Genomic DNA, 23858 nt, shown 5'->3' with positions numbered 1-23858 from the left:
CATGTAGTGATAGACAGGTATGTCGGGTTTGAGTAATAATTTTAAAAGATTCTATAGGTATCAATAGAAATTACAGCCACAGTATATATGAATATCAACAAGCTTATCTTATCGGGAAACACGATTCCCAAAGGAACAGAAGTTCAGCATAGTAGTCTAGTTTGCTATTGATATAATAAAAGTGCCTCTCCAGGACTAAATTACGTTTCATTTGGTCTACCCACATCTGTGTAGTGGGAATAATGTCTGATTTCCAAAGCCTAGGTATAATCTGTTTGGCGCTACTAATGGCTAGATTAAGGAGTGTAGTATAGTGTTTAAAGGGGAGCTTGGGGGTGACATGAAACAGGTATATGATAGGATCTAGCGGTATATTACTGTTTAGAAGTTTACATACAGTTTGGTTAATATCTCGCCAGAATTGGCCTATTAGGGGGCATGTCCACCATATGTGAAGTGGAGTTCCCTCCTCTGAGCATTTCCTCCAGCATCTGTTAGACGCTTCAGGAAATATGTGCTTTAGTCTATGGGGGGTGAGATACCATCTGAGGAGGAATTTGTAATTGGTTTCTAAGACTGTCACAGAGTGAGCAGACCTAGATGTGTTTTGGAAAATGGTGTACCATTCATGTTCAGTAAGGGTATATGGAAGTTCATTGTGCCACGAAACCACGGTTGGGGTTCGGAGGATTCCTGGGGGTGTTATGAGTAGTGACTATAGTGTGGAAATTGTATGCGTAGGAGGGGTGTCGTGAGTGCACATCTTCTCTAGGGAGGTGCGGTCCCTGGCTATCAGAGTTTTGTCCCTGTGGGAGTTGACAAAATGTTTAAGTTGCATGTACCGCAGCCATTGAGAGAATTGATTGATATCTAGACTCTCTAAATGTTGTTGAGACATCAGTTTACCTACCTCCATAAGTGTGTATAAGGGTAGTGAGTCATTTAAATTGACTATAGATTTAGGGGAAATTGATACTCCGATTGGAAAATCGGTATGGTTAAGTACTGTTGTCAGAGGGGAGGGGACTGAAGAGATGTGTTTGTAAACATGTATTACACTGGACCAAACCCTAAAAGTTTCCCCAATGATGGGGTTTTTGGTGACGCTCAGTGGTAGGTTGGCTTTAGGTTGCCAGCAGAAAACCCCTAGCTGGGATGTATCTGTAACATCATGTTCTAGGACTAACCAGGATTTATGAAGTTGTAGTAAAGTGTGCACCAGTCCACAATCCACCTCAGGAACACCGCTTGACGATATTTAGATAAATCTGGGACTCCTAGGCCTCCGGATTTTTTTGGGAAATAAAGTGTAGATTTGGCGATTCTAAGAGGGCGTTTTTTCCAAATGTAAGAGTTAATAATGGCTTGAAGTCTGGGTAAATATGATGTGGGGAGTGGTATTGGAAGGGTTTAGAATAAATATAAAATTTTTGGGAGAATAGTTATTTTGGTAATCCCAATTCTGCCGAGCCATGATATTTTTTTGTGAATCCACAGTGATGTATCTTTAATAAGAGTGGTTATGAGGGATTCATAGTTCAAATCGAGAAGCTGTTGGGGTTTTGTAGACAGGTGGACACCCAGATACTTTAAAGAGTTATGTTGTATTATATATGGTGATTGTTGTCGTAGTGTATGTAGATCGTTCTCAGATAAGTTAATTGGGAGAATTTCTGATTTACGTTGGTTTACTAAATAATTAGAGCAAGAGCCAAATTCCTCCAAAGAGATCTGTGCCGCAGAGAGAGAGATCGTCGGGTTAGTGTAACAAGTCATCCGCGTATAGTGCCAGTGTATGTCAGGGTTGTTGCGTAACGTCGTCGCTAGGGCTTCCATTGATAATACAAATAGTAATGGGGAAAGTGGACATCCTTGTCGGGTCCCGTTGGAAATTTTAAAAGAAGAAGATAGTGTTCCGTTTACTCTAATTTTGGCTGTTGGTTGGTTATATAATGCAAAAATCCTATGGCTAAAGGAGGTGGGAAAACCACATTTTTGTAATGTAAGTTTTAAGAAGTTCCAGTCCAGTCTGTCAAAAGCTTTTTCAGCATCTGTTGATAGTAAAAGAAGGGGGAGGTCATGGTCAGAAACATATTGCATGAGATGTAGAATCTTGACAGTATTGTCCTTAGCCTCTCTCTGCTGCACAAATCCCACCTGATCGGGATGAATGAGGTAAGGTAGAAATTTTATTCACTCTGGTGGCCAGGATTTTAGCATATAATTTAATATCCGTGTTAAGCAGGGAGCGGGGACGGTAATTTGATGCTATTGTCAGTTCTTTATTCAGTTTAGGAAGCACTGTGACTATTGCCTCTAGCATAGAAGGGGGCAAACCTTTGGTATCATCAATGTGGTTGAAAACAGAAAGTAGGTGTGGAGCTATTATGTGGCTGAATTTTTTGTAATAAGTACCTGTGATGCCATCAGGGCCTGGGCTTTTCCCTACTTTTAGAGATTTAATCGCGGCCCTAATCTCCTCCAGTGTGATTGGTGCTGCCAGCATGTCTGAGTGCTCCCCTGATATGGATGGGAGAGTTAAAGGGCTTAAGTATTCCTGACATTTGATTTGATAGATTCTGGTATCCCTATCTGGCGTTAAATTATAAAGATCAGAATAGTAGTTTTGAAATATCTCAGCAATTCTCTGAGTTTCAACAGTTGCCTTATTTGAAGGGTCTTGTAATGATGTGATGAAATGTATAGATTGTTTGGTCTTGATTGCTCTGGCTAGCAATTTACCTGGCCTATTTCCTTCTAGGTAAAATCTTTGTTGAAGGTTGAGGGCCTGCCTTTGTGCCTTTTGATCAAAAAATTCTGTAAGTTTGTGTCTAGCTGAGTCTAATTGTTTGAGCGTGGTGTCTTTGGAATTTAGTTTAAAAAGATGGGCTGCTCGCTGAAATTGCTCAGCTAGTTCTTTATGTAGAACTGTTTTTTCTGTTGGATGGATTTAACTTTTATCAGTTCCCCACTTAAGGAACATTTGTGGGCTTCCCACAAAATGTATGGGTCGATGTCAGGAGTATTATTAGTGCGAATAAAATCTAGTAGGTAAGATTCCATATGGTTTAATATGAGGTCATTCTTCAATAAAGTGTCATCTAGGCGCCACTGAAAGGGTTTGTAAGGCAAGGAAGACCAGTGCAAGACACAGAGAACTGCCGAGTGGTCCGACCAGGCTGTTGGAGAGATTTCGGAGTCAGATATGTAAGCAATAGTGGCATCTATATATATATATGTAGTCTATTCGTGAGTGTGACTGATTGGGGGGTGAGTAAAAGATGAAATCTTTTTTGGTAGGGTGCTGTATATGCCATGTTTCGTGCACTCCCAGGAGTACTAAGTCATCTTTTATTGATTTAAGTGATCGTCTGGACATGTGGGATCGATCTGTAGAGTTATCTAACGCTGGGTTTAGTGGGGTATTAAGGTATCCTTCAATGATTAGGGAACCTTTAGAGAAAGATAATGTTGTTTGTAATTTTGCGAAAGAAAGAGGCCTGCCGCGTATTGGGGATGTATATATTCACCAAAGTAATTGGCCTACCTAATAATGCTAAATATCTCCCTTCTTCGTCTTTCTCCATGTGTTGTAGTTGGAAGGGTAAAGACCTGTGTATTAGAATGCTAACACCTGAGATTTTTTTAGAAGTGTGGCTGCTGTAGTAGTGGGTGGGATAGGTGGAAGAGAAAAAGGAAGGCTCCTGACCATCTAAATAATGTCTCCTGTAAAAACAGGATATCTATATGTCTATGGGCGATATCAATGAATGCCTTGGCGCGCTTATGTGGAGCATTGAACCCTTTAACATTCTGTGTCATTATTCTTATGGATTTAGAGTTACTCATGGTGTTGCAGGTGCTGGGTATTTAGATATGAAGGAGTAACGAGGTTATTGGACCACAAGATAGGGATTCGGGCAATGTTGAATAAATCATCATAACACAATGAAATGCATCTGGATATTATACATGGTTGCAGCATAATGAGCATTGTAATATAGTAATCATGAACAAAAAACAAACAATACATGAACAAGAACAACAATAATAACAATACAAACAAACATTGTGACATCCTGTGTCACTAAGACAGGGAAGACTGGCCTTTCCCATTCTGAAAGGAGTTAACTAAAGTAACTACAGGGCAAATTGTATTTACGGAACTCAATGCTTTATAAGCAGCAATTAACTTCAAACTAAAGTTCAGAATGTTCTATTATGTGATAAGAATAAACTTTCATAAGAAAAATTAACAATAAGTTATGCAGGCTAAGTAACCTTGAGGCATCATGAATAGGTCTCACCACTCTGTAGACAAACAGCAATCAGGAAGTGTCCTTAGTCCTTATGAGGAGCTACTTGAGAATTCTTTGCCTTCTTAGACTGTGACTGTGTCCAGGGGTTACGTGGAAGTCTCTGTGGCAAAGGCCTAATGGGAGGTGATTCATCCTCAGAATCTGGTGCTGATGGTGGGGGATCCATTCCCAGGGTGGAGCAGAAAGACTGGGCATCTTCCAGGGATTTGCAGACAAGCTTTGTGCCCTTGTGAGACACTTGAATGAAACATGGGAAACCCCATCTATATAGGATTCTCTTGGCTCTAAGAATGGTTGTGAGAGGGAGAAAGTCTCTCCTCCTTTGCAGTGGCGAGGGGAAAGATCTGTGAAGATCTGCAGGCGGCTGTTCTGGAAATTGATCTCTTTGAGTTGTCTGGCTGCACAAAGTATCTCCTCTTTAGCTTGATAGTCCTTTAACTTTAGAACCACATCACGTGGGGGTGCTTGTTCTGGAGTCTTCGGCCGCAGCGCTCTATGGACTCTGTCCATTGTGGAGTTTGGACCCAGGAGGTGTGAGAAGAGGCCCTGAAAGTACTCAATGATAGTGTTGGGTAAGATAGACTCAGAGATTCCTCTTATGCGCAGGTTCTGGCGGCGTCCCCTGTTCTCTAAGTCTTCCAACTTGTCTTGTAATTGGTTGAGGAATAGGTCATGCGCTTGTACTGTAGTTTGAAGGTTGGAAATTTCAGACTGATTGAAATCGTTGTCTTCCTCCAAAGCTTCAACTCGATTCCCAATTTCTGTCATATCTTTTCTTAGGCCTGCCAGTTCTTCTTTTATGCAGGAGCGTACATTTACCACAATATTATCTAGATCCGCTTTAGACGGGATAGAAGCTAAAAAAGCCTTTGATAACTGTATAGGTTCATCTGCAGCGCTGTTGTCTCTGTCTGAGGAAGAGATAGCAGAGCCTTTAAGGGAAACATTTTCCTGTGGAGTAGCTTGAGGGTTGTCCGAGACCTTAAAAAAGGAGCCAACTGTTTTATTAGCAGCCGCAGAGTTTTTCAATAGCTTATCCTGCTGGGTGCTCTTTTTGGCGACAGGTTGATAAAATAGAATATGCATGCAATCTTAGTTATTTCTTGCCTGTAAAAATTTTATGCTAGAACTGTCCAGTTTGCACACAGTGATAGTCTCCCTCACCACGAGTTAAGTGAGCTGTGATAGCGTCTTTACATAAGCTTTACATTGAAATCTCACAATGGCCTCATTTCAACCTCTGCTGCCTCTGAACATCTCACTGCCAAACCGGCTGTCTGAAAGGTACATGAAAGTGTGTAAGGGCTTAAGCAAGCATGAGATCTTATTTGTCCTCTAAGCCATTTAAAGTATATCTGTTGCTTTAAGCTTCGCATACTGCATGAGGGCCAGTTTTACAAGATGAATAATGCAGGTCAGGCTATGGCGTGTGGTGACATATTTACTCACAGTTTCCAGTTGGTCTGCGTACCCAAGTGTCCTGGCAAATTATGGGGAACTGCAGATTGCGGCCATGTGCGCGGTACATCAGCTAGGCCCAAGATGGCGGCCGCAACTTAGAGCCCTTGATGTGAGGGAGTTCCCAGTGATTTTTGTAACAAGCCCTCAGCGGTTTTCAACTCACATGTCTCCCTTCTTTAGTGGTGATGAGCTGGAACGCTAGATTGCCCACTTTGTCAGTGATCTCGGGTAACGGCCCCTGGAGCTCACTCACAGTGCGGCCATCTAGCTCGGCAGCCGGCTCCGCCCCCCCCCCCAGCTTGCTCATTTTGTTGGATCTTTACCTGTTTTAGGAATCGTAATAATTATTGCTTGTAAAAATTCTTCAGGGAAAGGTCCCTGAGAGCTCGCCTTTGCGAAGAATTGCAATAGGGGAGGTACTAATTTATTCTGGAATTTTTTATAAAATATATCTGTAAAGCCGTCCGGTCCAGGGGATTTAAAAGCCTTGTGAGACTTGATAGTTTTTTTTTTTAATCTCTAAAGTGGTGATTGGGTCTTGTCAGAAGTAAATGATCCCCGAATGCATGCCTTTAATGAGGCCCATAAAGTAAAATCGTCAACTTGACCATTATCATTGATCCGAAGAAATTCTGTAAGGTCTTTAGTGATAAAGGTGATAACTTCCAGGGAGGAGAATAAAATGAGACAAGAGGCGCCAGGATGAGGAACTTTGCAGCTCCATTGGGGATTTCAAGATTATATGAACTGGATCATGATCCAACCAGGGGCACTGGGGATCCAAGATCTAGAGATATTATCTAAAAGTCTCGGTTATCAGAAAAAGAAGTCAATTTGTGAATAGTAGCGATAAACAGGTGTAGTCACTTGAGGAAGAGTTGAGAGCGCGCCAAATATCAGAAAGATTTAAACTGGGACATTAGGTTTCTATATTTATGTGCAAGTTCAGTTGTTGGTTTGCGGTTGGTATCAGACTTTTTATCTAAATGGGGGTCCCAGATAATTTTGAAGTCTCCAGCAATAAGAAGGAGACCTTGGCGTACGGACTCCAGCCGCTGTAGGAATATACGCATGACCTGAATGTGTTGTTTGTTAGGGCCATAATAGGAGGCTAAGGTATATGTAATGCCATCAAGTTTGCAAATAAGGATAATATACCTGCCTTGGGCATCAGCTTCAGTGTGTGTGTGTGTGTGTGTGTTCGTAGGACATATTCTTATGTATGAGAATAGCAACTCCTCTCGATTTCTGTGAGAAGCATGCAGTTTTAACAATTGGGAACAATTTGGATTAGATTCTCTTTTAGCCAATGAGTTTATTGTTAAAAAACAAAACAAAAACAAAGTGGGCTTTATTCTTATGGAAGGATCGCAAAAATATACTTTTTGTTTTGTTGGGGAGTTAAGCCCTCTCACATTTTGGGAGATGTAGGTGTATGACATTGTAGGGCTAGGGATAGAGGGGAAAGGAAGAAAAAACCCTCCCCCCCAAACAAAAAAAAACACAAAAAAGGTATAGAGAAGAGGTTAAAGGAGTTAAGATTCACTCAGCCTGTAGGAAATGTTGGTTAACAATAAAGCCAGTAAGGTTGTGCGATGTATGTAAAGGTCAAATGCGTTGGTAGCATCAGAAATAATATTCAGAGTACTTTATAGGGGGGGAAGCGAGAGCTGACAGTGAAGAACTGTTAGTGGAATATGGGGGGGGGGGGAGTTGTCATGCGGGGAAAAAAATAAGGGGGAAGGGTGGAATAGAAATTGTGGGTAGAGATATAGAGATATATATATATATATGTGTGTGTGTGTGTGTGTGTAATAAAAAAAAATATATATATATATATATATATATATATATGTATGTGTATGTGTATGTATATATATGTATGTGTATGTATATATATGTATGTGTATGTATATATATGTATGTGTATGTATATATATGTATGTGTATGTATATATATGTATGTGTATGTATATATATGTATGTGTATGTATATATATATATATGTATGTGTATGTGTATATATATGTATGTGTATGTATATATGTGTGTGTGTATATATATATATATATATATATATATATATATATATATATATATGTGTGTGTGTATTATATATGTATGTATGTATATATATATATATATATATATGTATGTATGTATATATATATATATATATATATGTGTGTGTGTGTGTATTATATATGTATGTGTGTATTATATATGTATGTGTGTATATATATGTGTATGTGTGTATATATGTGTATGTATGTGTATGTGTATATATATATATATATATATATATATATATATATGGGTTAACATCTCTAACATCTTGTCTGAATGATTGATTGAGGTTACTGGAGCATAGGGGCTCTAAACTGATAGTGTCTGTTGGCGTACAAACAATATTTTTGAAAAAAAAAATAACAAATAGATGAAATATATAACTTATTATAATACTAAGCAAAGCATAGCACGCAAATAATTCAGTTAACTCAGAATTAGACCACTCCTCTATTATATAAGGGTAGTATAGCAGGCAGAATAAATAACACATGGTTATACCCACTTGGAAGTATGAACTATACCATTAATTGAGCCTTTGGTAAGGCTGTTCAGTTCGTAAGGCTCGGAACAGAGGTTCCAGGGAAAATTCCATTATGGTGCATGTCCCTTATCATATCCTTAGGAAGTGTAGGTAAGTGGAGTAATATCCCTGCCATTAGGATTAATGTATTGTATAACTCTAATAGGTAAATATAAATGCCTTAGAATCAGTGTCAGGTAAGGACTGCAAGTATGTGGCTATACTTTACTAATAAAGTAATGGCAGTATGTTTACTATGTGTGCATTTAGGTACTATATTGAATATAGGCCAATAGGTGTAACTTGGCAAGACCTTGGTCTCATAGATATAGAACATGTGTTACATTAGTAAACTGTAAAGAAATAAACAAATTATGTAAACACATAAATGGAAACACATAACAGTTAACATGTAAGCAATCTCTGTAACATGTAAGAGAAACATTTATGGACTTATAAATAATCTGTGAGCAGTGTGAAAAATGAATAGCCTTTTGCTATGTAATCAGCTGGGCCTGATATGAAACGTAAATAAAGAGAACATATTCTTTCAGTGTTTAGAAATATCTACTTAAACATACAATTTCTGACTTTGTGCTGTTATACAAGGGAGGAAAGAAAGAAAATGAAAAAAATTAGTCCACACATGTACATGTGGTGGGGAGGAGATACTGACAAACATTTTACCCATTATATCATCTCCTCTTAGCAATCATCTTCTTGCACTTGACTTGGAACTGTGGGAGAGCTGAAACACCTTTGTGGAAGTGGTTCCCATTGTGGGACAGTCGTGTCCAGTGGTAGATGTGGGGAACAATTTGACGATAACAGTAGATCCCAGAGTTTCAACAGATTCAGACCTTGCTGAGGTGTAGTTATAGAGTGCTGTTGGTTATCCTTAAGGACTAGGAGTCTGGTTTGATATCCCCAGCGGTATTTGATGTTGTGAGCTCTGAGGGACCTTGTAAGATCTCCAAATGATTTCCGTTGCTGGAGTGTCCGAAAAGATAGATCCACAAATATGGAGATGTTTTTAAATTGGTCAGGAAGGGTTGGTCTGGATAGTGAAGCTCTTAACAATCTTTCTTTGTAAGTGTAGAAATGGAGTCTCACTCTCACTATAAAGTCCCTTGGCTTGTCTGAGGAGAGGCTTATGGGTAATAAGGCCCTATATGCTCTATCAATAAGTCCTTCATTTGTGTTGGTAGTAGGCGCTAAACACCCAAAAAACTTGGACAGGAATGATAATAGGTTATTTGAGGTCACATCTTCTGACACTCCCTCAACCTTAGGTTGTTGCGGCAGGATTGTTCCTCCATATCCGCCATTTTATCTTCTAGCGTGGTTAATTTGGTCTGTTAAATTTTGTGCAAAAGACAGGACATTGGCCTGGTGCACTGCCATATCCTTGTTTCCTCTCTACCGTGTCCAGCCATTGTAGTAGACGAAAGATCCCTTCTTAGATCAGCTAGTGATGCTGTTATTTGTGTTTGGAATGAGCAATGGTGGACCATAATAGAGACTTTAGAGAGTCTAAAATAAAGGCTGGTGTCACAGTTGATGGAGCAGTGTCCTGCAACGCTTGAAAGGTTTTATCTATGGTATCTGGCATGGTCTGGGGTGCAGCTAAGCTATCAAGAGTCATCCAGTATAGGAGATATAGGGTTGAAATGGTCCAACACTGTTCTTTTTGGACCCATACTTGATTTAGATTTCCTTTTATTAAGTTGCACCATTTTGGCAGGGCCTCAGTCAAAGTGTAAAGTAACAGGTATTCGCATAAGAACAGCTTCCAAGCAGTCTAGAGCAGTGTAAGTGAGTCGGTGATAAATTGCATAAAATTATGACCCGGGGTCTCCCCTATCAGGTTGCACATCTAGCACAACATCTCTCTGTCTCCTCCTCTTTCTTTCTTCTTTTCTATTCTCTCTATTTCTCTCCTATTGCCTTTCTTTACCACCCCTCAGATCTAGCAATGTGTGTACTGCCTAATGCAGAGCTTTTCCCAGTCGCAATATCTCAGGAGATAAATAAATTGAGGGGTCTATGTATTAGTGAGACAGGCTAATTGTGGTTAGGTTGGACACGGAGTTAAATCGTTGGTCTTGTGTTAACTCTTACAGGATCGTTACTCACTCTAGGTCCGTAGAGAGCAGCAATATTTTTTTTGGGCCTCTGGATCAGCAGTGGTACAGGCCTCATCCCCAGATAGACTCAAGATGTTGCGCTGATTTAGTTAACTAGAGGCGCCACTTAACTCTCAGCTAGATGCGCGGCACTCTCTCTCGCTGCTCAACAGCTTTCAATTGGCTATGCAGTCCGTGGCGGGAGGTCTCGACCTTAATATCCCTCTGTGTCAGAAGCAGCCAGCTTGGTGAAAGAGGCTATGTGTTCGTCGGATCGTCTACAACACAGCTTGTTCTTAGCTTCAGAGTGGAGCCCCGACCCTCCAGAGTGCTGTTTAGTAGTGAAGTGATCACAGGTAGGCCTTATAGAGATGTGCGCACCGCTTGATGGAGTCGCAGGAAAGTCCCCACTCCGGTCCTTGTTAACAGGTGTTTATTTCTGTAACTCCTGTTGATTCCAGAAAAGATAACTGCCAAATTATTATTTCAAATATTTATCTTTTAGCACTATGTACACGGAGCTCCTCTGTATTGCATCCACACAGTATGGAGTTTAGCTCCGCCCCCGCAATGTTACATTTTGTGAACAAATGCACACCACAATTTGCAATGGAATGTGAACAGTTTCAGCATGTGAACCTTGTTTATTCACAATTTGATAAGTTTAGCCCAAAAGATAAACTATCTTCTCATATTTGTGGCATCAAAAAGCTTGTGTTGTACCATGAGGGAAATCAAAATAGATGAATGCCTGTTCAACAGAGATACCTAAAATTGCAGTTCTAATATATGAAAGCATACAATTTTGAATGGAAGTAGAATTAACATACAAGCTCCAGTAGATGGAAACAAGCTGCCCCTGTTTTTAGAATACATATACTTCTCTGATAGCCAAGGTGCCTGGTGTGACGGGGCAAGAAACAATTAGAATCTGAAAGCTAAGGTTAACTTTCCATATTGTCTTGAGAATAGGATAAATAAACATGGCAGGAAGGGAAGGAGTCTTATAGCCACCTGCAAAGGTATAGTTTCAGGCTTCGGGATTCTGCCTGCCTCCCTAAAAAGGGTAGGGATACTAGTGTTAACCAGGAAATGGATATTAAAGTGAATGTCAATTTTGATGCTGTGATGAGAGTGGGAAGTGACGTCACCAGATTGGGGGCGGGGCTTAGGTTTGTTTGTGTCGCAGTTACTTAGTGAGATCAATGCTACCAGATGTATATTTTCATGCTCTACAATAAAATAGAGTTGTACCATCTTTGCTGTATCCTGCATGTGTCCTGCATCTCATGACAGATGCTAAAGTGCCAGTTTTTAAAAATTTGATTAAAAACAGGGGCAAAATTTACATTTCACTCCTGTTGTGAAAAAAAACTTACCTTTTAAACTTACCTTTTAAACTTGACAGCCGCTCCAGCTTCCTCCACCCGTCGCAAAGCCTCTTCCTGGGTCTAAAATGAGGAATTCGACTTCCTCCAATCACAGCGTTGAATCAGACACTGATTCCCCCGGGGGGAAGCCGTGATTGGACGATGACCTATCCATTTCTGACGTCAGAAATGGCTTGCAATGACCGGAGGAAGCAGGAGCTGCTGTCAAGTTTAAAAGGCAAGTATTTTTTCACAACAGGAGTGAAATGTAAATTTTGAATGAATTAAAGTGCCCCTGTTTTTAATCAAATTTTTATAAAACGGGCACTTTAGCATAAAAATTGACATTCACTTTAAGGTAATGAGTCTGAAAATATGCAGTATGCAATGGACTCGATTCATGGACTCCTTATTACATGTATTTCAGATGCATTCATATATTTCATTATTTTTTTTTTACAGAGTTCCATCTCTAAACATAAAGACTGTCCATATGGTTGATGGTAAATCCACCTGTGTTAATGTTATATATACATGATCATGCTAATGCACATTTGATAAGGTTATTAGTCATTTATTTAAAGGTGGGTTTTATTTAATGACAGAACAATATTAAATGAAGATGTGATATACTGTTGTTAGTCTTCATGATTAAAATGCAATTTATTTGGTGTCCCAAAGTAACTATTTACATACACAAAGGACTAGGCAAAAAAGAACACTACTTGCAATGCCCTCGTTTTGTTTGTTTTTTTCATGGTTTTTCTGCTCTGGATTGGAACTATATAACTACATATATTTTTTATATATAATTATTTTATTTATTTTTTGCTGCATCTTATCTATATCTTTATATATTTTATATAGAAATTGAGGCCTAGATTTGGAGTTTGGCGGTAGCTGTGAAAACCAGCGTTAGAGGCTCCTAACGCTGGTTTTAGGCTAACTCCGGTATTTGGAGTCACTCAAAAAAGGGTCTAACGCTCACTTTTCAGCCGTGACTTTTCCATACTGCAGATCCCCTTACGTAAATTGCGTATCCTATCTTTTCAATGGGATTTTTCTAACTCCGGTATTTAGAGTCGTGGCTGAAGTGAGCGTTAGAAATCTAATGACAAAACTCCAGCCGCAGAAAAAAGTCAGTAGTTAAGAGCTTTCTGGGCTAACGCCGGTTCATAAAGCTCTTAACTACTGTACTCTAAAGTACACTAACACCCATAAACTACCTATGTACCCCTAAACAGAGGTCCCCCCACATCGCCGCCACTCGATTAAATTTTTTTAACCCCTAATCTGCCGACCGCCACCTACGTTATACTTATGTACCCCTAATCTGCTGCCCCTAACACCGCCGACCCCTATATTATATTTATTAACCCCTAATCTGCCCCCCTCAACGTCGCCTCCACCTGCCTACACTTATTAACCCCCTAATCTGCCGAGCGGACCGCACCGCTACTATAATAAAGTTATTAACCCCTAATCCGCCTCACTAACCCTATAATAAATAGTATTAACCCCTAATCTGCCCTCCCTAACATCGCCGACACCTAACTTCAATTATTAACCCCTAATCTGCCGACTGGAGCTCACCGCTATTCTAATAAATGTATTAACCCTTAAAGCTAAGTCTAACCCTAACACTAACACCCCCCTAACTTAATTAATTTCGTTAGATGTAAATTATATTTATCTCTTATTGAATAAATTATTCCTATTTAAAGCTAAATACTTACCTGTAAAATAAATCCTAATATAGCTACAATATAAATTATAATTACATTGTAGCTATTTTAGGATTAATATTTATTTTACAGGTAACTTTGTAATTATTTTAACCATGTACAATAGCTATTAAATAGTTAAGAACTATTTAATAGTTACCTAGTTAAAATAATTACAAATTACCTGTAAAATAAATCCTAACCTAAGTTACAATTAAACCTAACACTATACTATCATTAAATTAATTAAATAAAATACCTACAATTACCTACAATTAAACCTAACACTAGGTGTTAGGATTTTTTTCAGCTCAAACAGCCCCATTGTTTCCTATGGGGGAATCGTGCACGAGCACGTTTTTGAGGCTGGCCGCGTCCGTAAGCAACTCTGGTATCGAGAGTTGAAGTTGCGTTAAAAATGCTCTACGCTCCTTTTTTGGAGCCTAACGCAGCCTTTATGTGGACTCTCAATACCAGAGTTATTTTTATGGTGCGGCCAGAAAAAAGCCGGCGTTAGCTTTTCGGGTCGTTACCGACAAAACTCTAAATCTAGCCGGTACTAGTTTAGTACACTTCTGAGTGTGTATACTGTGTGTGTAAGACATACTTGTGATTTATATATGAATAATGAAGGTGTAATAATGTTTAGCTCCTGTGTGGCACGAACCTGCATCTGATGACAGAGTTTATGACAAACTTGTACAGCTGGGCTGCAAAGTAGATTTACCTCAATCGCTAGGAAGAGAAATCTGTGCTAATCCTCTGAGGTTAAACCCTTTATTTGATTAACTTACAAAAGTACTTGGCTTCCTGAAGCTTTTTCATTACTTGCTAGTGTAGCATAACGTAGATTGTTGTGAGTCTCACACATAGCAATGTGTCACAGCATTTCAGCAAGCATATGTCCTAAGTATGACCCGATGCAGCATTTTGCAGAATTATTGACCATCATTGTGTAAATTAAGTTGTAACATATTTAGTATAGTATGTACATCCTTAAAGTATACAATCGGTTGCGTAGATTAGAACCAATATTTAGATTATTTTTTTTGTAATTTTCTTTTAGACTTTGTGAACAGTAATTGGGAGGATTAGTGACAGCTGGATCTTGTCAGCACAAATTTATCTTTATTTGTACACAAAACCAATCATCCACCTCCATCACAATAATGCAGTCTCATATAGCAACCAACAATGGTGTTCAGCCTAGAGTAAAGAAACACACACACATTTATTTCATATAAGATATTAGAAGCATTTTGCAGTATATTTAAGTTTGCAACAAAATTATATTTAACTGTTAATGTTGTGTAGTAAAACCTGTTTTTTAAACTTGTGCATTTTTTATGCACGCCCCACACGTTATGAAGCTTCTCAAAACCCCAGTAAACATTCAGGGGAACCACTGTGCTTGTAACAGATTGACATTTTTGTAGTTGTCCACGTTATAATTTGTCTTAACTCTAATATACCTCCTTATCTCCATTAAAATTTATTCTCTATTTATAAATATGTAAAAATGTGGCTTGAAACTCTCAGGTTTTGCTTATACCAATAATTAAGCTCTTTAAATAATACATTAATTTCAATAATATATTTTAAACATTAAAACAATCTGATCCTATTTCTGCATTAGTACATGCTACTTTGCTATGCACTGTTACAAACATTGCATCTTGTTGCTCAGGTGAAGTTAATTCAGTTTGCACATTCATTTTAACCAATGTAACTTTTAATGGCTGCCTAATCCAAATAAAGTGGTCAGCATCCTGGGAATGAAAACAAGTTTGCATGAAATAGACCATTTTAATTAGATTTTATTCAACTTTGATAAACCATTCAATCTAGAGGTATTCTAGGTAAAAGGATTGGTTCTATCCATTGATGTTGATGATCAGAAATGAATAAAAATGTATTGGATGTGTGAATTGTCTTACTAATATGCTGATACTGTTTCAGACCTTGAACCATCTGTTCTTCAACAAGTTAGACAAGTTACAGATGCCTCTCAGGAAACGCATGCTGCTTTAAGCCAATGTCTGCTTCTCTTCGCCAAGCAGGAGAAGGTAAGTGCAATGTAACCATCTAACTTGTATGTTGTTGATTTGTTTAACCTACTGTTTGCCTATTTTCTATTAATTTTAGCTAAACCTGTGTTTTGTAATATTTATTATGAGCCTGATTTGTTTCACTACTATGAAGAATTCAGCACATAGTTCTGTTTTCAAAACTATTATCACATTTTTTCTTTCTGTTAACCAGTTTTTGGAACTAATTAATGTCATTACTTTTTAACATCATATCTTTTTAGTTCACCAATGATTTATATTGGGGCAGAACTACCATTGGTAAAGCACGTGCAGTGGCACCGGGGGCCAAGTGCTGTGTAAGTCCATACCTGACGAACCTTTTTATTAGTGCAGGTTGAAGTTCCACCTGTCTATCTTCAAATGTATTATACAGAGCAGCATGTACACTATATTATTACTATTTCTTATTACCGAGTTACCTTTGAGCAGGTCTGCTACTGATTCATATCACTAAACCATTGTAAACCGCATGTTTATTGTGCAGTACATAAATATTTTGAATGAATAAATAAACCAGAGGCCTACAGTACCATATATGGCTTTAATCTATACTTAGAATGCCTTTGGTGTATTTGAATATTATATTTTTTCTCCAACATTTCACTAACGTCCCGTAACCACGGCAATAAATACATGGATATTTCCTCTCTGTATCCCATCTATCCTACTAGTATTTAGATGGCTTCATGTCAGATGTCAATTCCCTCACTTGGCCTATTACCCCAGAGATTCTGTTGGATACAGCTCCAGCCCCCAGTCTACTCTCTCATTCTTCTCCATTTACCCAACCTGGGTCTCTCACATATTAACAGCCCTGTCAAGTTAACACACTATTACTCACAAACATTGTACTATATTAAATGTTTATAACAAATACAAATCTTAATGTTAGACATCCCAAATCTCCCTGAAGTTCAGGGAGGCTCCCTGAAACTCAAAGTACCATGATCCAATGAGGCCCAAATCCGGAAAAGTGTTTACTTTTTTTTTTTTTTTTTTTAAATAGTTTTTTATTGAGGTTGAAAGTAGGATACAACATACATGTTATGTTTAAAAAAATTTTTTGCAAATACATAAGAAATAAAAAGATTATATCAAGTATACTTTTGAGGGTATAGAGTCATATCCATTGTATCACAGAAAAATTTAAACATACATAAGAGATACCTCAAATTTTTAAATTTTGTGTTGCTTTGAAACATTCTGTAGACATATATATCTATATATCTTGTTTTATAACATAGAGACATTTAAGGAACTCTTTGGTATCACAGAAAAACTTGAGTATACATAAAAGAAATCTCACATTTTCAAATTATATAGATGAGGTTGCGGTATAGACCAGAGCGTAGGTAGTCCTTCTAAACTAGGAGGCATATTAGTTTAAATAGAAAACTGTAGCAAGGTTAGTAGATTGCAAAGTATGAGGAAAATTAAACACTCTAAAGTGTGTTGAATATATTTACTGTGCTGATTTTTTTCTCCAACATTGGTGTGTCCGGTCCACGGCGTCATCCTTACTTGTGGGATATTCTCTTCCCCAACAGGAAATGGCAAAGAGTCCCAGCAAAGCTGGTCACATGATCCCTCCTAGGCTCCGCCCACCCCAGTCATTCTCTTTGCCGTTGCACAGGCAACATCTCCACGGAGATGGTTAAGAGTTTTTTGGTGTTTAAATGTAGTTTTATTCTTCTATCAAGTGTTTGTTATTTTAAAATAGTGCTGGTATGTACTATTTACTCTGAAACAGAAAAGGATGAAGATTTCTGTTTGTAAGAGGAAGATGATTTTAGCAGACAGTAACTAAAATCGATTGCTGTTTCCACACAGGACTGTTGAGATGAAGTAACTTCAGTTGGGGGAAACAGTTAGCAGTCTTTTCTGCTTAAGGTATGACTAGCCATATTTCTAACAAGACCATGTAATGCTGGAAGGCTGTCATTTCCCCTCATGGGGACCGGTAAGCCATTTTCTTAGTTAAACATAAAAGAATAAAGGGCTTCAAAAAGGGCTTAAAAACTGGTAGACATTTTTCTGGGCTAAAACAATTGCTTTACTAGGCATATTATGCAGATTCTAACTAATTATTGGTATTATAATCTTGGGGAACGTTTAGAAAAACGGCAGGCACTGTGTTGGACACCTTTTTCAGATGGGGGCCTTTCTAGTTATAGACAGAGCCTCATTCTGGGACTGTATAGGGGTTAAATGTAAAAACGGCTCCGGTTCCGTTAATTTAAGGGTTAAAGCTCTGAAATTTGGTGTGCAATACTTTTAATGCTTTAAGACACTGTGGTGTTTAACATGTCTGTACCATCAGATAAGCTATGTTCTATATGTATGAAAGCCAATGTGTCTCCCCATTTAAATTTGTGATAATTGTGCCATAGTGTCCAAACAAAGTAAGGACAGTAATGCAACAGATAATGATATTGCCCAAGATGATTCCTCAAATGAGGGGAGTAAACATACTACATCATCCCCTACTGTGTCTACACCAGTTATGCCCACACAGGAGGCCCCTAGTACATCTAGTGCACCAAAACTTATTACCATGCTACAATTAACGGTTGTAATGGATAACTCCATAGCAAATCTTTTATCCAAAATGCCTACATATCAGAGAAAGCACGATTGCTCTGTTTTAAACACTGAAGAGCAAGAGGACGCTGATGATAACTGTTCTGACATACCCTCACACCAATCTCAAGGGGCCATGAGGGAGGTTTTGTCTGATGGAGAAATTTCAGATTCAGGAAAAATTTCTCATCAAGCTGAACCTGATGTTGTGACATTTAAATTTAAATTAGAACATCTCCGCGCACTGCTTAAGGAGGTGTTATCTACTCTGGATGATTGTGACAATTTGGTCATTCCAGAGAACTTATGTAAGATGGACAAGTTCCTAGAGGTTCCGGTGCCCCCCGACGCTTTTCCTATACCCAAGCGGGTGGCGGACATAGTAAATAAAGAGTGGGAAAGGCCCGGCATACCTTTTGTTCCCCCCCCTATATTTAAGAAATTATTTCCTATAGTCGACCCCAGAAAGGACTTATGGCAGACAGTCCCCAAGGTCGAGGGGGCGGTTTCTACTCTAAACAAACGCACTACTATTCCTATCGAAGATAGTTGTGCTTTCAAAGATCCTATGGATAAGAAATTAGAGGGTTTGCTTAAAAAGATTTTTGTACAGCAAGGTTACCTTCTACAACCAATTTCATGCATTGTTCCTGTCACTACGGCAGCGTGTTTCTGGTTCGAGGAACTAGAAAAATCGCTCAGTAAAGAATCTTCGTATGAGGAGGTTATGGACAGAGTTCAAGCACTTAAATTGGCTAACTCTTTTGTTTTAGATGCCGCTTTGCAATTAGCTAGATTAGCGGCGAAAAATTCAGGGTTTGCTGTCGTGGCGCGCAGAGTGCTTTGGCTAAAGTCTTGGTCAGCGGATGTGTCTTCCAAGACAAAATTGCTTAACATTCTTTTCAAAGGTAAAACATTATTTGGACCTGATTTGAAAGAGATTATTTCAGACATCACTGGGGGAAAGGGCCACGCCCTCCCACAGGATAGGTCTTTTAAGGCTAATAATAAGCCTAATTTTCGTCCCTTTCGCAGAAACGGACCAGTCTCTAATTCTGTATCCTCTAAGCAAGAGGGTAATACTTCACAACCCAAACCAGCCTGGAAACCAATGCAAGGCTGGAACAAGGGTAAGCAGGCCAAGAAGCCTACCACTGCTACCAAAACAGCATGAAGGGATAGCCCCCGATCCGGGACCGGATCTAGTGGGGGGCAGACTTTCTCTCTTTGCTCAGGCTTGGGCAAGAGATGTTCAGGATCCTTGGGCGCTAGAAATAGTTTCTCAAGGTTATCTCCTGGAATTCAAGGAACTGCCCCCAAGGGGAAGGTTCCACAGGTCTCAATTATCTTCAAACCAAATAAAGAGACAGGCATTCTTACATTGTGTAGAAGACCTGTTAAAGATGGGAGTGATACATCCAGTTCCAATAAGAGAACAAGGAAGGGGATTTTATTCCAATCTGTTCATAGTTCCCAAAAAGAGGGAACATTCAGACCAATTTTGGATCTAAAGATCCTAAACAAATTTCTCAGGGTACCATCGTTCAAAATGGAAACTATTCGAATGATCCTACCTACTATCCAGGAAAATCAATTTATGACTACCGTGGATTTAAAGGATGCGTACCTACATATTCCTATCCACAAGGAACATCATCAGTTCCTAAGGTTCGCTTTTCTGGACAAGCATTACCAGTTTGTGGCACTTCCATTTGGATTAGCCACTGCTCCAAGGATTTTCACAAAGGTACTAGGATCCCTTCTAGCGGTTCTAAGACCAAGGGGCATTGCAGTAGTACCTTACTTGGACGACATCCTGATTCAAGCGTCGTCCCTGTCAAAAGCAAAGGCTCATACGGACATCGTCCTAGCCTTTCTCAGATCTCACGGATGGAAGGTGAACAAAGAAAAAAGTTCTCTGTCCCCGTCAACAAGAGTTCCCTTCTTGGGAACAATAATAGATTCCTTAGAAATGAGGATTTTTCTGACAGAGGTCAGAAAATCAAAACTTCTAAGCTCTTGTCAAGTACTTCATTCTGTTCCTCGTCCTTCCATAGCGCAGTGCATGGAAGTAATAGGATTGATGATTGCAACAATGGACATAGTTCCTTTTGCACAAATTCATCTAAGACCATTACAACTGTGCATGCTCAGACAGTGGAATGGGGATTATACAGACTTGTCTCCGACGATTCAAGTAGATGAAAAGACCAGAGATTCACTCCGTTGGTGGCTGACCCTGGACAATCTGTCACAGGGAATGAGCTTCCGCAGACCAGAGTGGGTCATTGTCACGACCGACGCCAGCCTAGTGGGCTGGGGCGCGGTCTGGGAATCCCTGAAAGCTCAGGGTCTATGGTCTCGGGAAGAGTCTCTTCTCCCGATAAACATTCTGGAACTGAGAGCGATATTCAATGCTCTCAGAGCTTGGCCTCAACTAGCAAAGGCCAAATTCATAAGGTTTCAGTCAGACAACATGACGACCGTTGCATATATCAATCATCAGGGGGGAACAAGGACTTCCCTGGCGATGAAAGAAGTGACCAAGATAATTCAATGGGCGGAGGATCACTCCTGCCACTTGTCTGCGATCCACATCCCAGGAGTGGAAAATTGGGAAGCGGATTTTCTGAGTCGTCAGACATTCCATCCGGGGGAGTGGGAACTCCATCCGGAAATCTTTGCCCAAATAACTCAATTATGGGGCATTCCAGACATGGATCTGATGGCGTCTCGTCAGAACTTCAAGGTTCCTTGCTACGGGTCCAGATCCAGGGATCCCAAGGCGACCCTAGTAGATGCACTAGTAGCACCTTGGACCTTCAACCTAGCTTATGTATTCCCACCGTTTCCTCTCATCCCCAGGCTGGTAGCCAGGATCAATCAGGAGAGGGCCTCGGTGATCTTGATAGCTCCTGCATGGCCACGCAGGACTTGGTATGCAGACCTGGTGAATATGTCATCGGCTCCACCATGGAAGCTACCTTTGAGACAGGACCTTCTTGTTCAGGGTCCATTCGAACATCCGAATCTGGTTTCCCTCCAACTGACGGCTTGGAGATTGAACGCTTGATTTTATCAAAGCGTGGGTTTTCAGATTCTGTAATAGATACTCTGATTCAGGCTAGAAAGCCTGTAACTAGAAAAATTTACCATAAAATATGGAAAAAATATATCTGTTGGTGTGAATCTAAAGGATTCCCATGGAACAAGATAAAAATTCCTAAGATTCTATCCTTTCTACAAGAAGGTTTGGAGAAAGGATTATCTGTTCTCTGAAGGGACAGATCTCTGCTTTATCTGTTTTACTTCACAAAAGACTGGCAGCTGTGCCAGATGTTCAAGCATTTGTTCAGGCTCTGGTTAGGATCAAGCCTGTTTACAGACCTTTGACTCCTCCCTGGAGTCTAAATCTAGTTCTTTCAGTTCTTCAAGGGGTTCCGTTTGAACCCTTACATTCCGTAGATATTTAGTTATTATCTTGGAAAGTTTTGTTTTTGGTTGCAATTTCTTCTGCTAGAAGAGTTTCGGAGTTATCTGCTCTGCAGTGTTCTCCGCCCTATCTGGTGTTCCATGCAGATAAGGTGGTTTTGCGTACTAAGCCTGGTTTTCTTCCGAAAGTTGTTTCCAACAAAAATATTAACCAGGAGATAGTTGTACCTTCTTTGTGTCCGAATCCAGTTTCAAAGAAGGAACGTTTGTTACACAATTTGGACGTAGTCCGTGCTCTAAAATTCTATTTAGAGGCTACTAAAGATTTCAGACAAACATCTTCCTTGTTTGTTGTTTATTCTGGTAAAAGGAGAGGTCAAAAAGCGACTTCTACCTCTCTTTCCTTTTGGCTTAAAAGCATTATCCGATTGGCTTATGAGACTGCCGGACGGCAGCCTCCTGAAAGAATCACAGCTCACTCCACTAGGTCTGTGGCTTCCCCATGGGCCTTCAAGAACGAGGCTTCTGTTGACCAGATATGTAAGGCAGCGACTTGGTCTTCACTGCACACTTTTGCCAAATTTTACAAATTTGATACTTTTGCTTCTTCGGAGGCTATTTTTGGGAGAAAGGTTTTGCAAGCCGTGGTGCCTTCCATTTAGGTGACCTGATTTGCTCCCTCCCTTCATCCGTGTCCTAAAGCTTTGGTATTGGTTCCCACAAGTAAGGATGACGCCGTGGACCGGACACACCAATGTTGGAGAAAACAGAATTTATGCTTACCTGATAAATTACTTTCTCCAACGGTGTGTCCGGTCCACGGCCTGCCCTGGTTTTTTAATCAGGTCTGATGAATTATTTTCTCCAACTACAGTCACCACGGTATCATATGGTTTCTCCTATATATATTTCCTCCTGTCCGTCGGTCGAATGACTGGGGTGGGCGGAGCCTAGGAGGGATCATGTGACCAGCTTTGCTGGGACTCTTTGCCATTTCCTGTTGGGGAAGAGAATATCCCACAAGTAAGGATGACGCCGTGGACCGGACACACCATTGGAGAAAGTAATTTATCAGGTAAGCATAAATTCTGTTTTTTTTTTTTTTTTTTAATAAGATTGTGGCACAATAAGAAGAGGTATTCTATGAACGTATAAGACCAACAGGGCTAATTTGAACAAGGTTTGCTTAGTATGTGGGGGTTGCTCTTTGTTCCAGGTTACAACTAATATGGAGGCTAGATTTATGGGCTGAGCAGTATTTGCTTGGTGTGTGGGAATAGTGGATTGATATTTCCTACATTTATTGAGTAGGACAAGTTTAACTAGGTATGTAGTTGCCTTTGCCACCTTAAGAGTCAGGGTACTAATGGTTAGACGTTGTTCATATACTAAAGTAAGTTTCTTTCATGTAATTAGCAAGAGTCCATGAGCTAGTGACGTATGGGATATACATTCCTACCAGGAGGGGCAAAGTTTCCCAAACCTTAAAATGCCTATAAATACACCCCTCACCACACCCACAATTCAGTTTTTACAAACTTTGCCTCCGATGGAGGTGGTGAAGTAAGTTTGTGCTAGATTCTACGTTGATATGCGCTCCGCAGCAAGTTGGAGCCCGGTTTTCCTCTCAGCGTGCAGTGAATGTCAGAGGGATGTGAGGAGAGTATTGCCTATTTTGAATGCAGTGATCTCCTTCTACGGGGTCTATTTCATAGGTTCTCTGTTATCGGTCGTAGAGATTCATCTCTTACCTCCCTTTTCAGATCGACGATATACTCTTATATATACCATTACCTCTGCTGATTCTCGTTTCAGTACTGGTTTGGCTTTCTACAAACATGTAGATGAGTGTCCTGGGGTAAGTAAATCTTATTTTCTGTGACACTCTAAAGCTATGGTTGGGCACTTTGTTTATAAAGTTCTAAATATGTGTATTCAAACATTTATTTGCCTTGACTCAGAATGTTCAACTTTCCTTATTTTTCAGACAGTCAGTTTCATATTTGGGATAATGCATTTGAATTAATCATTTTTTCTTACCTTCAAAAATTTGACTCTTTTCCCTGTGGGCTGTTAGGCTCGCGGGGGCTGAAAATGCTTCATTTTATTGCGTCATTCTTGGCGTGGATTTTTTTGGCGCAAAAATTCTTTTCCGTTTCCGGCGTC

General features: G+C 39.6%; 1 protein-coding gene across 1 annotated transcript in view; it reads left to right on the top strand.

The window, feature by feature from the left end:
* The window catches only part of OSBPL1A (oxysterol binding protein like 1A), a 702947-nt gene that overhangs the window by 253625 nt on the left and 425464 nt on the right, over positions 1 to 23858 (top strand). The window contains 1 exon segment of the mRNA XM_053714984.1: positions 15550 to 15656. Coding sequence (XP_053570959.1) covers positions 15550 to 15656 — 107 coding nt within the window.

The sequence above is a fragment of the Bombina bombina genome, chromosome 5, assembly GCF_027579735.1.
Source record: "Bombina bombina isolate aBomBom1 chromosome 5, aBomBom1.pri, whole genome shotgun sequence".
Classification (NCBI taxonomy): domain Eukaryota; kingdom Metazoa; phylum Chordata; class Amphibia; order Anura; family Bombinatoridae; genus Bombina; species Bombina bombina.
Note: the sequence above shows the minus strand (reverse complement) of the source record. Positions and strands in the feature narration are given on the sequence as shown.